Consider the following 18,786-nt stretch of genomic DNA (forward strand, 5'->3'; position numbering starts at 1 on the left):
GAACTGAAAAAGTACCGAAAAGTATGTAAAAAGAGTACTATCAAAATTATTCTGAGTATTTCCTTGCTTTCTGGTAGCTTAAAAGGCATTTTATTGACGAGTTAAGAAATATCACCTCAGGAGAAAAAATGAATTGCATATGGGTCCAGGTGTTATGAAAGTTGTTGAAAGATTTTGAAATGAAAGATTAATTTTCATGTCAATATACACCAGTATGGGTGAAGGAGACACCTGCTTTTAAGACTGTTGTTAAAGATCAGGGATGGTCGGAAATGCTAATTTTCGTTTCTGCCAAAAATTCGCATTCCACCATTGCCAATTACCGCTATTGTTTCCGCTTTCCACTAACGATTTCCGCATTCCGAGGCGGATTTTTGCAGTACTTTCCAACGGCATTGATTTTCTCAGAAACTACTACGTCTTTTTGAAAGATTTATTTTTCTTCTTGTTCCCACTTTTCTGCTTAACATTCCCTAAAAATTTTCTGTTTCTAGCACCTATGGGGGCTTTGCTATTAACCTCTAAAGTCGGCATAATACCGCATATCGGTAATGCGAAATTTCTGCATTTCACATTACAGTCAACAGTGACAAACTTTGGCGGTTAACAGCAAAGCCCCTGTAGGTTCTACAAACACCAAATTTTCAGGGTATATTAAAGGAGTTATCAGGAAAACTGGTGAAAATGAGCTTTACTCACCTAGGGCTTTCTCCAGCCCCTTGCAGCCGACTGTCCCACGCTGACCACTCCGCTCCCCGCCGCTGTCCTGGTCTCCGTAAATGCTGCACCTGCGTGAATCGCCGCTGTCAATCATGGCCACGTGGGCCGCAGCAAACTGAGCAGATGCAGTAGTTCTGCGCCTGCGCAGTTTGCAGCGGCCCACATGGCCGTGATTGACAGTGGCGCTTCGCGCAGGCGCAGTAAGGTCGGTCTCTGCACTGTGCACGGAGACCGGAACAGCGGTGGGGAGCGGAGCAGTCGGCATGGGACAGTCGGATGCAAGGGGCTGGAGAAAGCCCCAGGTGAGTTAAGCTCATTTTCACCAGTTTGCCTAATAACTCCTTTAAGCAGAAAAGTGGAAACAAGAGGAAAAAAAATACAAAAAGACCTTGTAGTTTTTGAGAAAATTTATTTTAAAATCGGCAGAAATTACCGCGAAAATCCGCATTGGAACCGCTATGCGGTATGATGCCTTATTTAGAGGTTAATAGCAAATCCCCCATAGGTGCTAGAAACATCAAATTTGCTGGGAATGTTAAGCAGAAAAGTAGGAACAAGAGGAAAAAAATCTTTCAAAAAGACGTTGTAGTTTTTGAGAAAATTGATGTTAAAGTCGGCAGAAATTTCTGCAATTTCCACGAAACTTTTCGCGAAAATCTACCTACCGCACTTCCATTACTGATTTCCGAATTTTGATGCGGAAATGCAAATTCCGATTGGAAATTCAGAAATTGCATTTCCACGGAATCCAAACGAGCATCCCTATTAAAGATTCTTATATCTAGAGGTCAGCTGGATAGTGTGCTGTTTCCTTTAATCTGGTATTGGAGCCTTTGACCAGGGTTTCAACCCTGGCTCAAGCCAGTGTGCAAAACAGTAAGGAGTCTTTGTGCCAGGCAGGGCCACCATCAGAAATTTTGGGGCCCCTCACAAATCATCAGACCTTCAAGCCGGAAGGAGGAAGTGCTCCATAATTTTTTTTAGTTTTATTTTCTGTTTTAAAAAGCTAAAAAGGTAGATTTAATGCTATTGTCTCATATTATGATGATTCAGCTTTTCCCATAGTCTCATAGTCAGCAATCGTGTGACCCCCAACAAGACAAATTCAGCAATCATGAGGCCCCCAACAAGACACATTCAGCAATCTTGAGGCTCCTAACAAATCATGAGGCCCCCAACAAGTAAAAATTCAGCAATCATTAGGTCCCCAACAAGACAAATTCAGCAGTCACTCATGAGGCACATAAATAGGCAGCATTTTCACATAAATAGGCTTAATATGGTAGACACCTCTCACCTGGATTCTGCATTCTGACAGGGACCCCCAGGTTAGGTAGTAAGTGACAGGGACCCCCAGATTAGGTAGTGAGTGACAGGGACCCCCAGGTTAGATAGTGAATGACAGGAGCCCCCAGGTTAGATAGTGAGTGACAGGCGCCCCCCAGGTTAGATAGTGAGTGACAGGCGCCCCCCAGGTAATATAGTGAGTGACAGGGACCCCCCAGGTTAGATAGTGAGTGACAGGGACCCCCCAGGTTAGATAGTGAGTGACAGGCGCCCCCCAGGTAATATAGTGAGTGACAGGGACCCCCCAGGTTAGATAGTGAGTGACAGGCTCCCCCCAGGTAATATAGTGAATGACAGGGACCCCCCAAATTAGATAGTGAATGACAGGGGCCCCCCGGTTAGATAGTGAGTGACAGGCACCCCCCAGGTTAGATAGTGAGTGACAGGGGCCCCCCAGGTTAGATAGTGAGTGACAGATGCCCCCCAGGTTAGATAGTAAGTGACAGGGGCCCCCCAGGTTAGATAGTGAGTGACAGGGGCCCCCCAGGTTAGATAGTGAGTGACAGGGGCCCCCCAGCTTAGATAGAGTGACAGGCGCCCCCCAGGTTAGATAGTGACAGGGGCCCCCCAGGTTAGATAGTGAGCGAAAGGGGCCCCCTAGGTAATATAGTGAGTGACGGGCTCCCCCTCACCTCCCAGCAGCAGCCCAGCATCAGACCTCGATCAGTGGGCGACCCGACCAGTTAGAGCGGGCGCACGGACGCACCACGCTCTACAGTGGGTTGCAAAAGTATTCGGCCCCCTTGAAGTTTTCCACATTTTGTCATATTACTGCCACAAACATGAATCAATTTTATTGGAATTCCACATGAAAGACCAACACAAAGTGGTGTACACATGAGAAGTGGAACGAAAATCATACATGATTCCAAACATTTTTTGCAAACAAATAACTGCAAAGTATAAATAAAATAGTGAAGAGCGCAAGAGGTTGCGTTAAAAGAGTTTCTCTTTATTAATCAATGATATTAAGAAAGGTATGTCTTCACACAACAATAAATATGACACCTGTTATACTCAATACTCACACAACCTTCACTCATACATGGGCAATATGCTGATGAATATTATAAAAATACAAAAAAATGTAAAAATATATATATCAAGAATGAGAAAAATAAAAATATATCTCCTAAAAAAGGCTCATTTGCAGATAAATTGAGTGGTATCCCACTCCTCCAGAACATATATAGTTCTCTTAGTATGCAAAATTGCAACTAAACAACATCCCCAAATTTGTCATAAAGTGTCCTCTTAATGAATGGTTATGACAAGGAGGGTTGCTAATAAACATACGTCCCCAGAGTAATCATAAAGTGTCTTCTTAAAGGGTGGCTATGGCAGGGATATGCACCAGGTTAAATACAGTAGTTGCTTACTTAGTCCCAGTCTCCTACGTCAAGCTCCAGTCCCTCGTTATAAGGACACCGCATGCATTACTCACGGACTCTGCCGCTGTGTTGTGCACAATATAGCGGCTCCAATATCGGTCTCCAGCTCCTTCACCCCGCTAGGTGCGACACTACACCGAAGCTTGTCGCGTCCACTTCGCTACAGTCCTCCCCGCAGCACTCACCACTAGTTCTTCCGGTTCAGGGGTCACCTAATTCAGAGACTTCCTTGCGTGCCACGGCTGATTTCCTTGCGCTCCAGTCGCGCTTCGGCTGTCCTTAGCTGTAGATGTGCATATGTATTGCACACTATTCCATACAGTTAGGATCGAAACTTCCAATTAGATCTTATGGGGTGCCCCAGTCAATCCTATTAACATGTTTCAACACTCACGGGTGTCTTCTTCAGAATAAATTGGAGTTACATTCAGCCTCAGCAACCATCTTTAAATAGTACAAAGTCTCCTCCCCTTCATTGCCTCCATAAAGTGGCAGGGTATTTCCTATATCTTCCATCCAGTGTGCTCTCCATTCCATATTGCATTTTCATGTTTTCATATTATGTTCACTCAATCTCCATTATTATTTAATTATCTTTATACGTAATCCCAAAACAAAAATAAAAATAAAAAATATAAAAATAGAGATAAAAAATATAAAATATAAAGAATAATAATAAAAACTATAAAAAATAAAGACCATGTCATCAGCTACTGCCATATCATCAGCTACTACCATATTCATCAGCACCTACTCCCAGCCTCACCCATACCACTTCATTACACACATTCCCTCAATCATTTATTTACTATAAAAAACCAAACAGTCCCATTTCTTCATTTAGACCCCTTGGGGCCAGGGTGTCCAGATTAAACATCCATTTGATCTCTGCTCTGGACATTTTAGCGATGTAATCCCCACCTCTTGGGTCCCTCAGAACTACTTCCAACCCAAGGAAAACTATATCCTTCACTTGGCAATTATGCCATCCCTTAAAATGCTTAGACAAAGGGTGCTCAACCCAACCTTTCCTAATATTAGTAAAATGTTCCCCCAACCTTTTATGTAATTCCCTCTTGGTTCTCCCGATATACTTTTTGCCACAGGGACATATCAGGCAATATATAACTCCCTTCGTATCACAGGTGATGATAACTCTGGGGACGTATGTTTATTAGCAACCCTCCTTGTCATAACCATTCATTAAGAGGACACTTTTTGACAAATTTGGGGATGTTGTTTAGTTGCAATTTTGCATATTAAGAGAACTATATATGTTCTGGAGGAGTGGGATACCACTCAATTTGTCTGCAAATGAGCCTTTTTTAGGAGATATATTTTTATTTTTCTCATTCTTGATATATATATTTTTACATTTTTTTGTATTTTTATAATATTCATCAGCATACTGCCCATGTATGAGTGAAGGTTGTGTGAGTATTGAGTATAACAGGTGTCATATTTATTGTTGTGTAAAGACATACCGTTCTTAATATCATTGATTAATAAAGAGAAACTCTTTTAACGCAACCTCTTGCACTCCTCACTATTTTATTTATACTAGCTGATTTAAGGTTGGAGATAGGGGTACTCCAATGGGGGGAGGTAGCAGCAAGACAGTGCGTATTATATAAATCTTTTGGTGTGTATCCTGCTTGTTGATCCACAAAGCACCCCTAATTTTTTTTCAAATAACTGCAAAGTGGTGTGTGCATAATTATTCGGCCCCCTTTGATCTGAGTGCAGTCAGTTGCCTATAGACATTGCCTGATGAGTGCTAATGACTAAATAGAGTGCACCTGTGTGTGATCTAATGTCAGTACAAATACAGCTGCTCTGTGACGGCCTCAGAGGTTGTCTAAGAGAATATTGGGAACAACAACACCGTGAAGTCCAAAGAACACACAAGACAGGTCAGGGATCAAGTTATTGAGAAATTTAAAGCAGGCTTAGGCTACAAAAAGATTTCCAAAGCCTTTAACATCCCACGGAGCACTGTTCAAGTGATCATTCAGAAATAGAAAGAGTATGGCACAACTATAAACCTACCAAGACAAGGCCATCCACCTAAACTCACAGGCCAAACAAGGAGAGCGCTGATCAGAAATGCAGTCAAGAGGCCCATGGTGACTCTTGATGAGGTGGAGAGATCTACAGCTCAGGTGGGAGACTCTGTCCATAAGACAACTATTAGTCATGCACTGTACAAAGTTGGCCTTTATGGAAGAGTGGCAAGAAGAAAGGCATTGTTAACAGAAAGCATAAGAAGTCCCGTTTGCAGTTTGCCACAAGCCATGTGGGAGGCACAGCAACCATGTGGAAGAAGGTGCTCTGGTCAGATGAGACCAAAATGGAACTTTTTGGCCAAAATGCAAAACACTATGTGTGGTAGAAAACTAACACTGCACATCACTCTGAACACACCATCCCCACTGTCAAATATGGTGGTGGCAGCATCATGCTCGGGGGTGAATCTCTTCAGCAGGGACAGGGAAGCTGGCCAGAGGTGATGGGAAGATGGATGGAGCCAAATACAGGGCAAACTTGGAAGAAAACCTCTTGGAGACTGCAAAAGACTTGAGACTGGGGCGGAGGTTCACCTTCCAGCAGGACAATGACCCTAAACAATAAGCTAGGGCAACAATGGAATGGTTTAAAACAAAACATATTTATGTGTTAGAATGTCCCAGTCAAAGTCCAGATCTAAATCCAATCGAGAATCTGTGGCAAGATCTGAGCACTGCTGTTCACAAACGCTGTCCATCTAATTTGACTGAGCTGGAGCTGTTTTGCAAAGAAGAATGGGAAAGGATTTCAGTCTCTAGATGTGCAAAGCTGGTAGAGACATACCCTAAAAGACTGGCAGCTGTAATTGCAGCAAAAAGGTGGTTCTACAAAGTATTGACTCAGGGGGCCGAATAATTACGCACACACCCCACTTTGCAGTTATTTATTTGTAAAAAATGTTTGGAATTATGTATGAGTTTCGTTCCACTTCTCACGTGTACACCACTTTGTATTGGTCTTTCACGTGGAATTCCAATAAAATTTATTCATGTTTGTGGCAGTAATGTGACAAAATGTGGAAAACTTCAAGGGGGCCGAATACTTTTGCAACCCACTGTATATATGCGGAAGTGATGTCACTTCTGCATATAAGTGCGGTGTCCGCTAGGTCCTAGTGCCCGCACAGTGGTCGCCCGCTGATCGAGGTCTGATGCAGCCAGGCAGCGCAGCGGCGTCCAGCGGTGAGGGGGGGTGTTTAGGCAGACGGGGCCCCCCTGCAGGGGCCCATCACGGGACTCCTTGTTGTCCCCCCTGATAGCGGGCCTGGTGCCAGGCTTCCTAATGATCCTGGTCGCCCGTGGAGCATGCTCCAAGTGGCTGCAACTCTGAAGCACTGTGAGTCCGCGAGGAGAGAAGCACAATATATATGTTGTCTGGTCTAGTCTTGAGTAAGTTGCTGCTGGGTAAATATTGCTGCCATTTCAATGTGCATTTACTTGTGGTCTATATTTTTTTGTATTTTTTCAGTTGGATTTTAAGCAGTCTTGTGTGAGACCTAAGCTCAAGACACTGATTAAGGGTCTGAGCCCACTGATGCAGTTGTGTCTGCTTCAGTTACACATCAATGTTACAGATGCAGAAAAGCAGACAGAAGCGGACACAACTGCATAGTGGGCTCATGCCCCGAGAGGAAGGGCACCACTTATGAACAGGTTTTTTTTAGTATGATGGATGAATTCACTGTCCAATTATGAAGCTTTGTAACTCACTTAAAGTGAACCAGAGACGAAGCACCCTTGTGTATTTTACCATAGAAATCAGTGGGAACATTAGAGAAAACATTTACCATGCTCTCTGTTCCATCCTCACTGCTAAAAGTGTCTGTTATCTAGCTGAGATAAGAATCCCGGACTGAGCATTGATTCTGGCTTTGCTATAATGACTCAGCTATAATGATTCCTGAGCAAAGCCAGCAGGGGGCAGGCTTGGACTTGAAGACAGCAAAGAACACAGTCTCAGCTATAATTATTCTGTAGCAAAGCCAGACCGACTGCTTAGTCGGGATTCTTATCTTAGAGGTGATAACAGGCAAATTAAACAGAGAACAACAGGGCCGGTTCTAGACAGGCACATATAAGGGGGCAGCCAGAAATTTGCAGGGGGCATAAAAAACCCCTGCGCCGCGCGTAGCGCGGCGCGCCAAAAAAATGGGCGTGGTCATGCAGCAGACCGTGGGTGTGGTCATGGGTGGGGCCAAATATACATGACTTTAGCAGTGGTGTTAAAGGTCTGCTGGGATAGTTTGAGCTCTGCTGTAGTGCATCCCCCAAAAATATATGTGATCTGACAGCATTTCACCAAAAATACACTGCCAAGTTGCTGATGTATGGCACCCTTAAAGGAAACCAAAGATGATTGATACTGTTTTATACATACCCAGGTCTTCCTCCAGCCCCATGCACACAGATCGCTCCCACGCCGCCGTCCTCTGCTGCCTGCTGCTGCGGTATTGGGTCCCGTTAGTTCAGCCAGTCTGCGCAAGAGGAACTGCGCTCTTTACGTATCTCTCCAGCGACCACCGAAGAGATACGTAGAGGGCGCACTTCCCTTGGGTAGACTGGCAGAACTAACGGGACCCAATACCGCAGCAGCAGGCAGCAAAGGACGGCGTCGTGGGAGTGATCTGTGCGCATGGGGCTGGAGGAAGCCCCAGGTATGTATACAACACTGTCAATCATCTCTGGTACACTTTAAGACATTCTTAATAGGAGACCAGCAGCAGCTACAAATGATTAAATTAGGATACACAAAGCTTAAGAAGCTAGGACAGGCAGTGAAAGGGTTAAAAGAAAATGCAGGCTGAAGTGAGCAGAGCAGATAGAAGAGCAGAGGGCAGGTCAGTCAGTGAGACTGAATAGTGAAAAGAAGGGGGGTGAGCCATTACACAGAGTATATCTGACCTCTGTGCAGATTGTTCCTGCTCCCTGAGCTGCAGATAGGAATCAGTTATTAATAAAAGAGTATCCCCCTGCCCACCAATCATCACAGTGATGTGGGCACAGGGTCCTCAGGTCAGTGTGGGAGGTCAGGGGACTCGTACATTATACACAACATAGCGCCGTCCATCAGCAGCACACAGGCAGTCTGACAGGCTGTGTCCTGTGTATGCAGAGAGCTGGGCGGCTGGGACTGGAGACATAAATCACTTGCCTTTTCCTCTCATGTCTCCCCAGCGCGCCCATCCTTCTCATTCAGATACAGAGATACTTGTGGCTGGCTGGCCGGGATCACATGGGGCGGGCAGCCAGTGAGAGAGCAGAGTGTCTCACTCCTCTCTCACTGGCTGCCTGGCCCCATGTGATACCCGACCAGGCTACTGAGTGTCTCTATCTCCGCCCTCTACACACAGCACAGCGGAGATAGAGGAAATGTGTCTGCGTTCCATGGACCAGGAAGCAGCAGCATATTTGAGGGGGCAAGAAGTCTATTTGAGGGGGCTCTGCCCCCTCTTGCCCCCCCCTAAAGCCGGCCCTGGAGAACAATGTAACAAAGAGCAGATTAGGTGTTTACTGTCATGTTCCCACTGATTTATAAGGTAAAATACATGAGGTTGCTTCATCTCTGGTTCTCTTTAAACCAAGTTTGAGCAGCCAAAATCTGTGAAATTAGTTAATCTTTTTGACACAAATTATGACTTGAGTGATTAGGATTTTTCTTTACACAAATGGTTTTGAAGTTACTTGTTCTTTGCATATAGGTATGAGTTTCAGCCTATCTCTCCACCACCTTTGTGTGATGCTGTTAGCACCAACTCCTGCACATCTTACTACAGTACCTCAGCTGCTAAAGCTGCACTCCTGAACAAGATGAAAGACATGCCTGGGGTACAAGAGGAAACAAGCTTAACTGGAGAGGAGGAAGAAGAAAATGAACTGACCTTCAAAAAGGTGAGTGCTTTGAGAGGCAAATAATGCAGCCATCTGATATATTTTCTATTATCTCTAATTACCAGCATTCTAAGTAGGCCTGCCCAGCAAAATGTTGGATGAAGCAATCCCCCCCCCCCCCTTCCATTAATACAAAAAATGTAGTATATCACATTAATATGCAGTGTCACTTAAACATAACTAGGCAGCGTTACCTGGCTTCTGTGATGGCTAGTCTGGCTTTCTAATGGGCATGCTGTCCTGCTGCCAGGTTGTCTGGAAGTCCCACCCCCATAGTGTTTTTTAGTGGACCCCCTCCCATGCTCCCATGAGGCACCACAACTCCCAGCATGCCCACATAGTAGAACCACAGCTCAGGCAGCCCAGCATGGCACCACAGCACCTAGTAGACTCATATACATGACATGTACAGACCACATACATGTGGTGCCATGCTGGGTGCAGTGGTGCCTCTATTGGGCATGCTGGGTGTTGTGGTGGAGAAGGTAAAGAAGCATGGAAGAGGAGATGTCTGCAGAATCTGGAGACCAAGCGGCCGGAGGTAAGTACTGCCACCCACTGTCTGACTCTGCCTGATGACATCCGGGGCACCCCAGACTAGATCCGGGGCACATTCCACTGATCTTTGGGGCTAGCAATGCCCCTGCCTATAAGCATTATCAGTTTGTGCTTAATAGCTATGTCTTTGCTCAGTACTGTAGGTAGCAGTGGCACTTCCGACTCACTTACCAGAGTCAGTACTTAACTCTTTCCTGCCACTGGAGTATAGATTTTTGTTTCTCCGCTTTGCCAGTGTCCCTACTGCTGTCAATACCATTGTATATGATTTGGAATCCTGCTGCTATTGAGAAGGGAGGTGGAAGTGAGTAGCACGCACTATGAGAACCTTAATGGATGTTTCCACTTGTCTCCACCACAGGTCCACCAGGAGATAACCCCGCCCATAGAGTAACAATTATTCAACTAGGTCACACGGCCACCTTAAGTATAGAAATATATATATAAAAATGCAAAAGTCTAAAACACGATCCCTCCCAAATACAAAACCAGTAATTAATGTTATTAAGATTCTCCCCATCAATTAAAATCAAAGGACAATGGCGGAGTACACAGCCATATCGCAGCTAGTATTAAGTGGATAAATAGAAAACAATGATAATTATCAAAACAATTTATCTGTGGCCAGAGAATAATATTGTCATACTACACATTCATCTGCGCATGCATCGCCCATACATACTGCCACACTGTCCCTGTATATTGCCCCCCCCCCCCCCCCTCACACAGTAAGGCAAGTCCATGTATAAACGTAAAAAAGTTGAGATTCCAAAATGGTAAGAACCGAGATAGTGTGCTGTGATGCTTCCGCATTAAATACACTTGACACTTTATATGGATGGGTCTCACCCGTCACAGATGGTATCTTTTACACTATGACGTTCCAGGTGAAGCACCACTCATAGCAATTGTCCGTGCTTGTAGCGGGTTCGGGTGCCTGTAGGGCCGCCTGCATAAGCATGTCCATGTGCACACCAAATGCGCTGGCCGTCAGTCACCATTTGCGTGGAGCGGGCGATGCTGCGTCATACACCACACGCCAGCCATGTCAGCTTCACTCCGCCCACCGACACGTTTCAGTCCTCATTGGACGTTTCACCAGGGTGTAGCTCTGCTAAAGGACCTGCATGTAATGCATTCAAAACAAACAGTCTGTAATGGTATTGTATGGTATGGTATAAGGATTAATGTAGTTAGGAGTATTACTATTATTGTTTTATTGGCTTAATGCCCAACTTGTATGGGGGAGCTAGGGGACCCTCCTGGCTGGTCACACTATTAGCAGAATTATTTTGTTATGTTTTTTGTATTGTATTTTATTTTATCACTATTAATGTTTTGCATTTTGATATTAATCCTTATTTATCCATATACCTGCAAGATAAGTTCTGATTATTGAGGTAGCATATGACTGCAGGGATAATTGCAAGCAAATTATTGTTTTTATGAAGGAACATTCCTATACTTGGAGACTCAAAGCTGATGGACTGCTTTACATTTTTTGACCAGCAGATGCTGCTAGAGACCAGGCCTTTGGGTCTCTAAGTATGAGATGCAATGGGATAGGGGAATGTATTTATTTCTTTGCAAAATTTTTCTTGGTATAATATTATTTTATACTTGTGGATAAGTTTAGCAATTTTGGCGACTAATTATTATTATTGATGCTTTAATTCTACACTCGCCAGCTGGTTTTGTGAATGGCGAGTGTAGCGGCCACCTAATAGGGTAGTTCCCTGAGGGGCCTGGTTTCAGAAAACTTAGTAGAAATCCTCCTTAGCGGCACAATGTCGGAGCATAACCGGCACAATGCCGGAGCATACCGCTAAGGATGATAACATGGGCGCCCGCACGTTGGGCAAAATGGGGCACCCGCCCTCCCCTGGCCATCAAACGATACCCCCCCCCCCCGCCCCGGCACGCCAGGAAAAAAAATGATAGAAGTACAAGCCATCGCAGCCACTGCCGATGTGTAATTCGGGGATGCTGGGAGGGGGCTGACATCACTTCTCCCTCCCCCTTCAAGGTCTCCTTGCAGAGTATTTGTGCAGCGCTGTGGGCACCTCCCGCATTTGCTTGACAGTGGCTGGCTCAGTCTTGCAGTCCTCTCCCTGCCCCAACCAGCATGCACCTCGACAAGAGACTCTTCTGTTGCTCCGCCCCTCTCCAGTCGCATCAGCCGATTCAGAAGCCCAAGGTTAGGCTCCCACTCGTTTGAGCCTATCGCGTCAGTCTGCAGTGATGGAAGATCTTCTGGTGTGAGAGCTGGAAAGAATACAGCACACTCCTGCTCCACTGCTTCCCAGAGGAACGAGTCTTCAGCAACACACATGCAGCAAGCAGCGCACTTGTCCCCTCTGTACTACAAGAGTGCACTGCTGCTGCCCCGAGGAAGAGAGGCTCTGCCACGGACATGAGCCTTACAGTCTACAGTTCTAGCTCTGCACAATGTAAGTACTTCGTCCTCATAACATACATGGGAGGGCTGACAGGTCTGTGCAGTGAAGTGGGAGGCTTGTTGCTGCTCACTCTGCACAGAGGAGGGGAGGGGGAATCTCTGTTCTGGCTGAGTCCAGGCATGAAGAGCTTGCTCAGACAGCCTGTAGCAGCCAGTGATCTGGCTATCTGTCCTTTTTGCCTGCCTCTTCTCTCCCTGGTCTCCTGTTTCTTTTCTTTCTCTCTCCCCAGAGGTCTCCCTGACTCTTGGCTGTCTCTCTCAATCTCTCAGCTATGGCTCTCAGCTGTCTCCCTGCGTCTCCGATGTCTCTCTGCGCCTCTGCTGTGTCTCTACGCCTCCACAGTCTCTATGCCTCTGCTGTTTCTCTGCGCCTCCGCTGTCTCTCTGCCTCTGCGTCTCTGCTGTCTCTCTGCGTCTCTGCTGTCTCCCTGTGAGCTATGCCTTTCTGCTGTCTCTCTGCCTCTTTGCTGTCTCCCTGCCTCCCTGCTATCTCCACGCCTCTCCACTGTCTCTCTACTGTCTCTCTACGCCTGTCTCCCTTCATCTCCGCTGTCTCCCTGCTTCTCCACTGTCTCAGTATTTCCACTGTTTCCCTGCATATCCTCTGTCTGGCTACCTATACTGGGAGCACCTATACCAGGCTACCTATACTGGAGGCACAGTTGCTGAGTTAATTTGGCCCTGCCCATGACCCGTTCATGTGCTAGTCTAATGTCACACCATTGCTAAGTTTGCTCCTTTATAAAATAGTGCCCGCAGCTGCAAGTGGCGTTTGCGTATGCGCGTGACGTCATGAGGTGCAGCGCTGCACCACATATTGATGACAAACTGATTGGTCAAGGATTCTGATTGGCTATTTGACTCCCCCTCTAGTATAAATAAGCTCAATCTGTGAGAGAACCTTAAAGTGTAAAAAATAAATTGAGTTTTACTCAACTGGGGCTTACCTCAGCCCCCTGCAGCTGATCGGTGCCCAGGACGAGTCGCTCTGATGCTCCGGGTCCCGCTGGCGACCACTTCCAGTTTCACCATCAGGACTCGTCAGGCTGGGAAGGCGGCCATTTCTACGCGTTCCCAGCCAAAATAGCACCCCTATGCGGCCATAAGGCCGCATAGGGGTGCTATTTTGGCTGGGAACGCGTAGTATCAGCCATGTTCCCCAGCCTGACGGGTCCTGACAGCAAAACCGGAAGTGGCCGCCAGCGGGACCTGGAGCATCAGAGCGACTCGTCGTGGGCACTGATCAGCTGCAGGGGGCTGAGGTAAGCCCCAGGTGAGTAAAACTCAATTTATTTTTTACACTTAAGGATCACTTTAACAGAGGCGCTTGGCTCCTCTATTGACCCTGTATGGTAAGTGCACCTTGTTATACCATTGTTATCTTGTTTCCACTTGCATTGCTCACTACTGGGCATTACGTTTACCTTGAATAGCCTTTCTATTAGGACTTACTTTGTTTATTTTATAGGACCTTGCCACTACTGCACTCTAGTGGTAGCTTACTTTAACATCACTTCAACCAGGCTATCGCTAATATATTGTGCACTTTCGAAAGTTTTATTTGTATAGTTTCATTTTTTTATGATTAATACCCAATATTTGTTTGATGAGCATTTTATAATACCTTAATGACTTTAAGTATTGAATTATGTAGTTCTAAATTGTCAGGGAGAGCAGGTCCTCCACTGTGGTGTATCTCTCCACCATTTACACAAGCTGCTGTGTTGTTTTGAGGTTTGAATGATTGACCCAGCGCTGCAGTTCAAATAGCAAGGCACACAAAAATTGGTATAGCACAAAGTGTTCCACCATCTGGAGACCGGTGAGTACTTCTGACTGCAACCACTTTGCCGCCAGTTGCATAAGGTCATGCATTTGCGACCTTACTGGACAATTTGTCTGATACCTCCAGCTGTATACCCGCTGTGCCCGGACCGTTGTGGTCACACCTAGCTGTGCAAGGATCTCTGTCTTTAAGTAATCATAGTTGAGGGCTTTTATAGGGTTGAGGTCATAGTAGGCCTTCTGGGGTTCACCAGTCAGCAATGGGGCAACGAGACCAGCCCATTTGTCTTCGGGCCATCCTTCCCACTCTGCTGTTCTTTCAGATGTATTTAGAAAGGCCTCCACCTCATCTGTGGATGTCAGTTTTTGCAGATAGTGACTGGCCCACATAATCCCTTGGTTACTAGGGGCAACTTGCTGACTCTCTTCTCTGGGCGAGCTGGTGTACTGCTTCGGCCACCTTCTTGGACTGTGCCTCTGTGGACTCTTGCAGGGCAGTGGCCTAAGCTGAAGTAGCTTCCTGGAGAGCAACCAGCTGTGCCTCTGTAGCTTGCTGCTGAGCTGCCGCTTGCCAAGGCCAACTGTTGCACAACTCCTCCATTAGGCAAAAAGGAGACTGGCCCTTTAAATGTCACTTTTTAAACTGAACTTCTCTGCAGTGCTACGCTACCCGCATCTGAGCACCAGTTGTGAAGTGTAGAGGGGATCGCAGCTAGCACGCAGTACACATGTTCATAAACCAAAACTCTGAAGTCAGAATCATACAGCTTCGCTTCAGCATAAAGTGAAAAATAAACGAATAGCTAATGTCAGCTTTTGAAAGTCCTTTGCACTGGCAAAGTCCAGACTATTCAAGTCAGTCCAATTCTTAGTGAACAATTTTTCCAAGATGATCCAGCACAGCTCTTTTAATCAGAAAATTATTTTATTGGATCATAAAAGTACAAATATTAAAGCTGCATAGTGGCTACGGGCCACCGTTTCGGTCCATCACAGTCCTTGTTCACGCCACACAGCCAAATAAACAACTGCAAACATGCTCTTTATATAGTCAAAGCTATACCATGGCAACCAATCAGAGAAACCTATGCAAATGACTGGACTTGATGGGGAACTACAGGGCTTGTCCACAAAGGGTACCGCCCTCCCACTCCATTGGTCAAACATTTTGAAATGCATGATGTCATTGCAGTAACATAAACATGTGAATAGAAACATTTCTAACTCTGATCTATTGCACCTGTTAAACATCTAAAAAGATCCAGGGAGGAATCCAGGGCATCATGATGCAGAGGGCATGGGTTTGGATGTGTCATACGCAGTATAAAACTGTAAATAAAGGTACACCGAGCGCTGCCCGCCGTCGCCATGGCAACCACCGTCACATGACAACCAATGCGGAAAGACGTACGCAATGACGCCTCTACAGGCGGCCTATTGCCGTCGCGATGCGGAAAAACAGACGCATAGTACGCGTATCAAAATACGGAACTGACACAGACAAAAATTCGCATGCCCAATGCTATCAATAGGTGACCTGGATTCAACCCATAAAATAACACCCCTAGTTCTATGATGCATAGTAAAAAAGTGCAAAAGAACCTATGATACAAAAATGACAATGAGAAAGGGACCCAAAGGACACCCCCCCACCCCCAAAACAACAGACCCAGAGTCATAGGGCATCTACCATACAAAAGTTAAATCGTATTCCTTATTTAATCCCCCACGACCAATAGTCCCCAATTCCCTAATCCAACGCGCCTCTCTTTTTAACAATTCTCTACCCCTATCACCCCTAAACCCACGGGGCACCCCATCAATTACTTGGACTCTAAGCTGACTGACATCATGCCTACATTGAACAAAATGCTCTGAAACTGCATGATCCAAGCTTCTACCCCTAATATTGGATTTGTGTTTAGAAACACGATCTTTGAGCTCCTGTGTGGTTTTTCCCACGTAACAGCTGCCAAATGGACATTTAAGCATATAAACAACAAAGCGTGAACAACAGGAAAAGCGACCTCTAATCGCATATCTCTTACCAGAAGAAGGGTGAGAGAAAACATCACCTCTAATAATGCTATGGCACATGTGGCAGCCGAGACAAGGAAAAGTACCACACACACGAGGCACCTGTATATTGGACCCACGATTAGGGTCGGAGTGAACAAGCCTGGATCTTAAAGAGGGGGCCCTTCTGTAGGAAAATAAAGGAGGCTGCTGGAATTCAGGAACATGTGGGAGGGAATCTCTAAGGGTGCGCCAATGTTTAGTAACGATACGTTGTACCTCATCACTGATAGTATTAAAAGTAGAGACGAATGCTATTCGTCCCTCATTCCTACCCCTATTACCCAATTTATTTTTTCTCTTTTGGTATCTCATTAGTGTATCAGAGGGATAACCTCTAGACTGGAATTTTCTGCCCATCTCAACTAGTCTCCTTTCTCTCAATTGAGTGTCACCAACAATTTTCCACACGCGATCGTACTGGCTATTAGGAATGCTGACCACCTGATGACGTGGATGGAAGCTATCAAAATGAAGCACCGAATTCCTGTCCGTACTTTTAACGAACAGGTCCGTGCTAAGCTTCCCATCCTTCTTAAAGACACACGTATCCAAAAAGGACACTTTCTCCCGGTCCGCGTTAACCACCAAACAAATGTGTCTGCATTTGCTATGTAAATTATCGACGAACGCTGTTAGGGTCGAACGTGGCCCCGCTCACAGACAAAAAATGTCATCGATGTACCGCCACCATCCTCTGGCGTACATCGTGAACAGTGGGTCATGGTAAACAAAGGCCTCCTCCCAGAGACCCATAAAAAGATTGGCATAAGAAGGGGCCACGTTCGACCCCATGGCGGTACCACGTCGCTGCAGAAAAAATCGACCCTCAAAAGAAAAATAATTCTCCCGCAAAATCAAATTCAAAAGCGCTATCAAGAAACCACGCTGTTGGTGATCGTAGTCGGACCGGGTAAACAGATAGTGGTCTACAGCCTCTACACCGCCATCATGTGGGATGGCGGTGTAGAGGCTCTAGACATCAATGGTGACCAGCAACAACTCCCCCTCTACCTGCTCTATAGAGGCAAGCTTATTCAGGAAATCTCCTGTGTCCTTGATGTAGGAATCTAACTGTGTAACATATGGTTGTAGCACTTTATCTAAAAACTGTGCCGCCGGAGTGAACACAGAGTCCACGGCGGCAACAATAGGTCGTCCGGGGGGGGGGGGGGGGGGGGGGCGGTGGAGGTCCTTATGTATTTTCGGCAATGTATAGAATAGAGGGACTACAGGATGTTCATTAATCAAAAACTGTTTTAAGTCCTCTTCCACAATACCTCGGCCGACAGCATTATCGACAAGTCCCTTAAGTTTCTGTTGTACTCGATATGTGGGATCACAAGGCAGTTCTTCATATACATCACCATTGGCTAACTGCGCATATATCTCCTCCACATAGAATCAGAATCAGAATCAGAATTTATTTCGCCAAGTACAACGGTGGATTGTACCCGGAATTGGTTTTGGCACATACAGGGTCGTTGATGAAAAAAGCATACGGTTAAGCATGGTACATACGTAGACATGGGACAAGCATACATAGGACAACATTAACAGCTTGTGCGTACAATGAAACAGAGCATCGTATACAGTGAAGCATGGTACATACGTATAGACAATAAAATAAAAGCAGAAAAAAAAAAACAAAAAGCATTACAGCATACACGTACAGTTAACGTAATACAAGCAAGCAATTACAAACACTGATAGCAGGAACAGAAAAAGAGTGGGACAGGAGGAGCAGCCTGAGAGCTGATATGAGCGCTGCCATTTTCGGCACTGGACGCTACACAGCGACACGCTCCCAACAAGACAGGTGCAACCGATTGTCCATGGAAAGTAGAGAGAAAGCAGGAAGCAGAAGCAGCGGGGCATCGTGATGGAGGCGGACAGCAGAGTTCACTCGAGCCAGGTTGCCCGAGGAGTAACGCTTCTAATTACAAGTCTGCACGGCTGGGTACTGAGGGCGCAGACACACTGGGGGCCCTGTGGTGCCAGGGGGGCACTTTTTCCGGGCAGCAGTGGTGGACGTGGGGGCCAGGGGCCACCTCGGCTGGGCGGCAGTGGTGGACATGAGGCCGGTGTCATCTCGGCTGGGCCGCAATTGGTGGACATAGGGCCTGGGGCACCCTGGCTGGGCAACGGTGGTGGTGGACAGGCCAGGGCCCAGCAGGAGAGGCCAGGGGCAGCATACCTCATCTGTGGCTGCAACAGGCCCTCCTTTCCTGCATGGCAGCGTGGCCGTTCCTATGGTGACTGGGGAGCCGCTGCGATTATGCCTCCTCTGCATGTGTTCCCCCATGCTGGCATCTTGATCTCTAGGCTGGGCGACCCGTGGTGGAGGGGGTCCGGCAGCCTCAGCATTCCAGAGCTGCGGACTACGGGTCACCCGCCCGGTAATGGGGGAAGTCTCTGGCGGTGTCCCTGGGCGGCTGGTGGTGGCGGCTGGGAGTGACGGAGCGGAGCCCACGTGGCAGCTCCAGACATTCTGAGA

At 46.4% G+C, this 18,786-nt stretch overlaps 1 protein-coding gene across 3 annotated transcripts in view; it reads left to right on the plus strand.

Annotated features, from left to right (window-relative positions):
- The window catches only part of SHROOM4 (shroom family member 4), a 517,479-nt gene that overhangs the window by 337,201 nt on the left and 161,492 nt on the right, over positions 1-18,786 (plus strand). For all 3 annotated transcript variants that reach the window (XM_068248050.1, XM_068248051.1, XM_068248052.1), the window contains exon 7: positions 9,223-9,412. In XM_068248050.1, coding sequence (XP_068104151.1) covers positions 9,223-9,412 — 190 coding nt within the window. The remainder of the gene's footprint in view (positions 1-9,222; positions 9,413-18,786) is intronic.

This window comes from Hyperolius riggenbachi, chromosome 8 (assembly GCF_040937935.1).
Source record: "Hyperolius riggenbachi isolate aHypRig1 chromosome 8, aHypRig1.pri, whole genome shotgun sequence".
Taxonomy (NCBI): Eukaryota; Metazoa; Chordata; class Amphibia; order Anura; family Hyperoliidae; genus Hyperolius; species Hyperolius riggenbachi.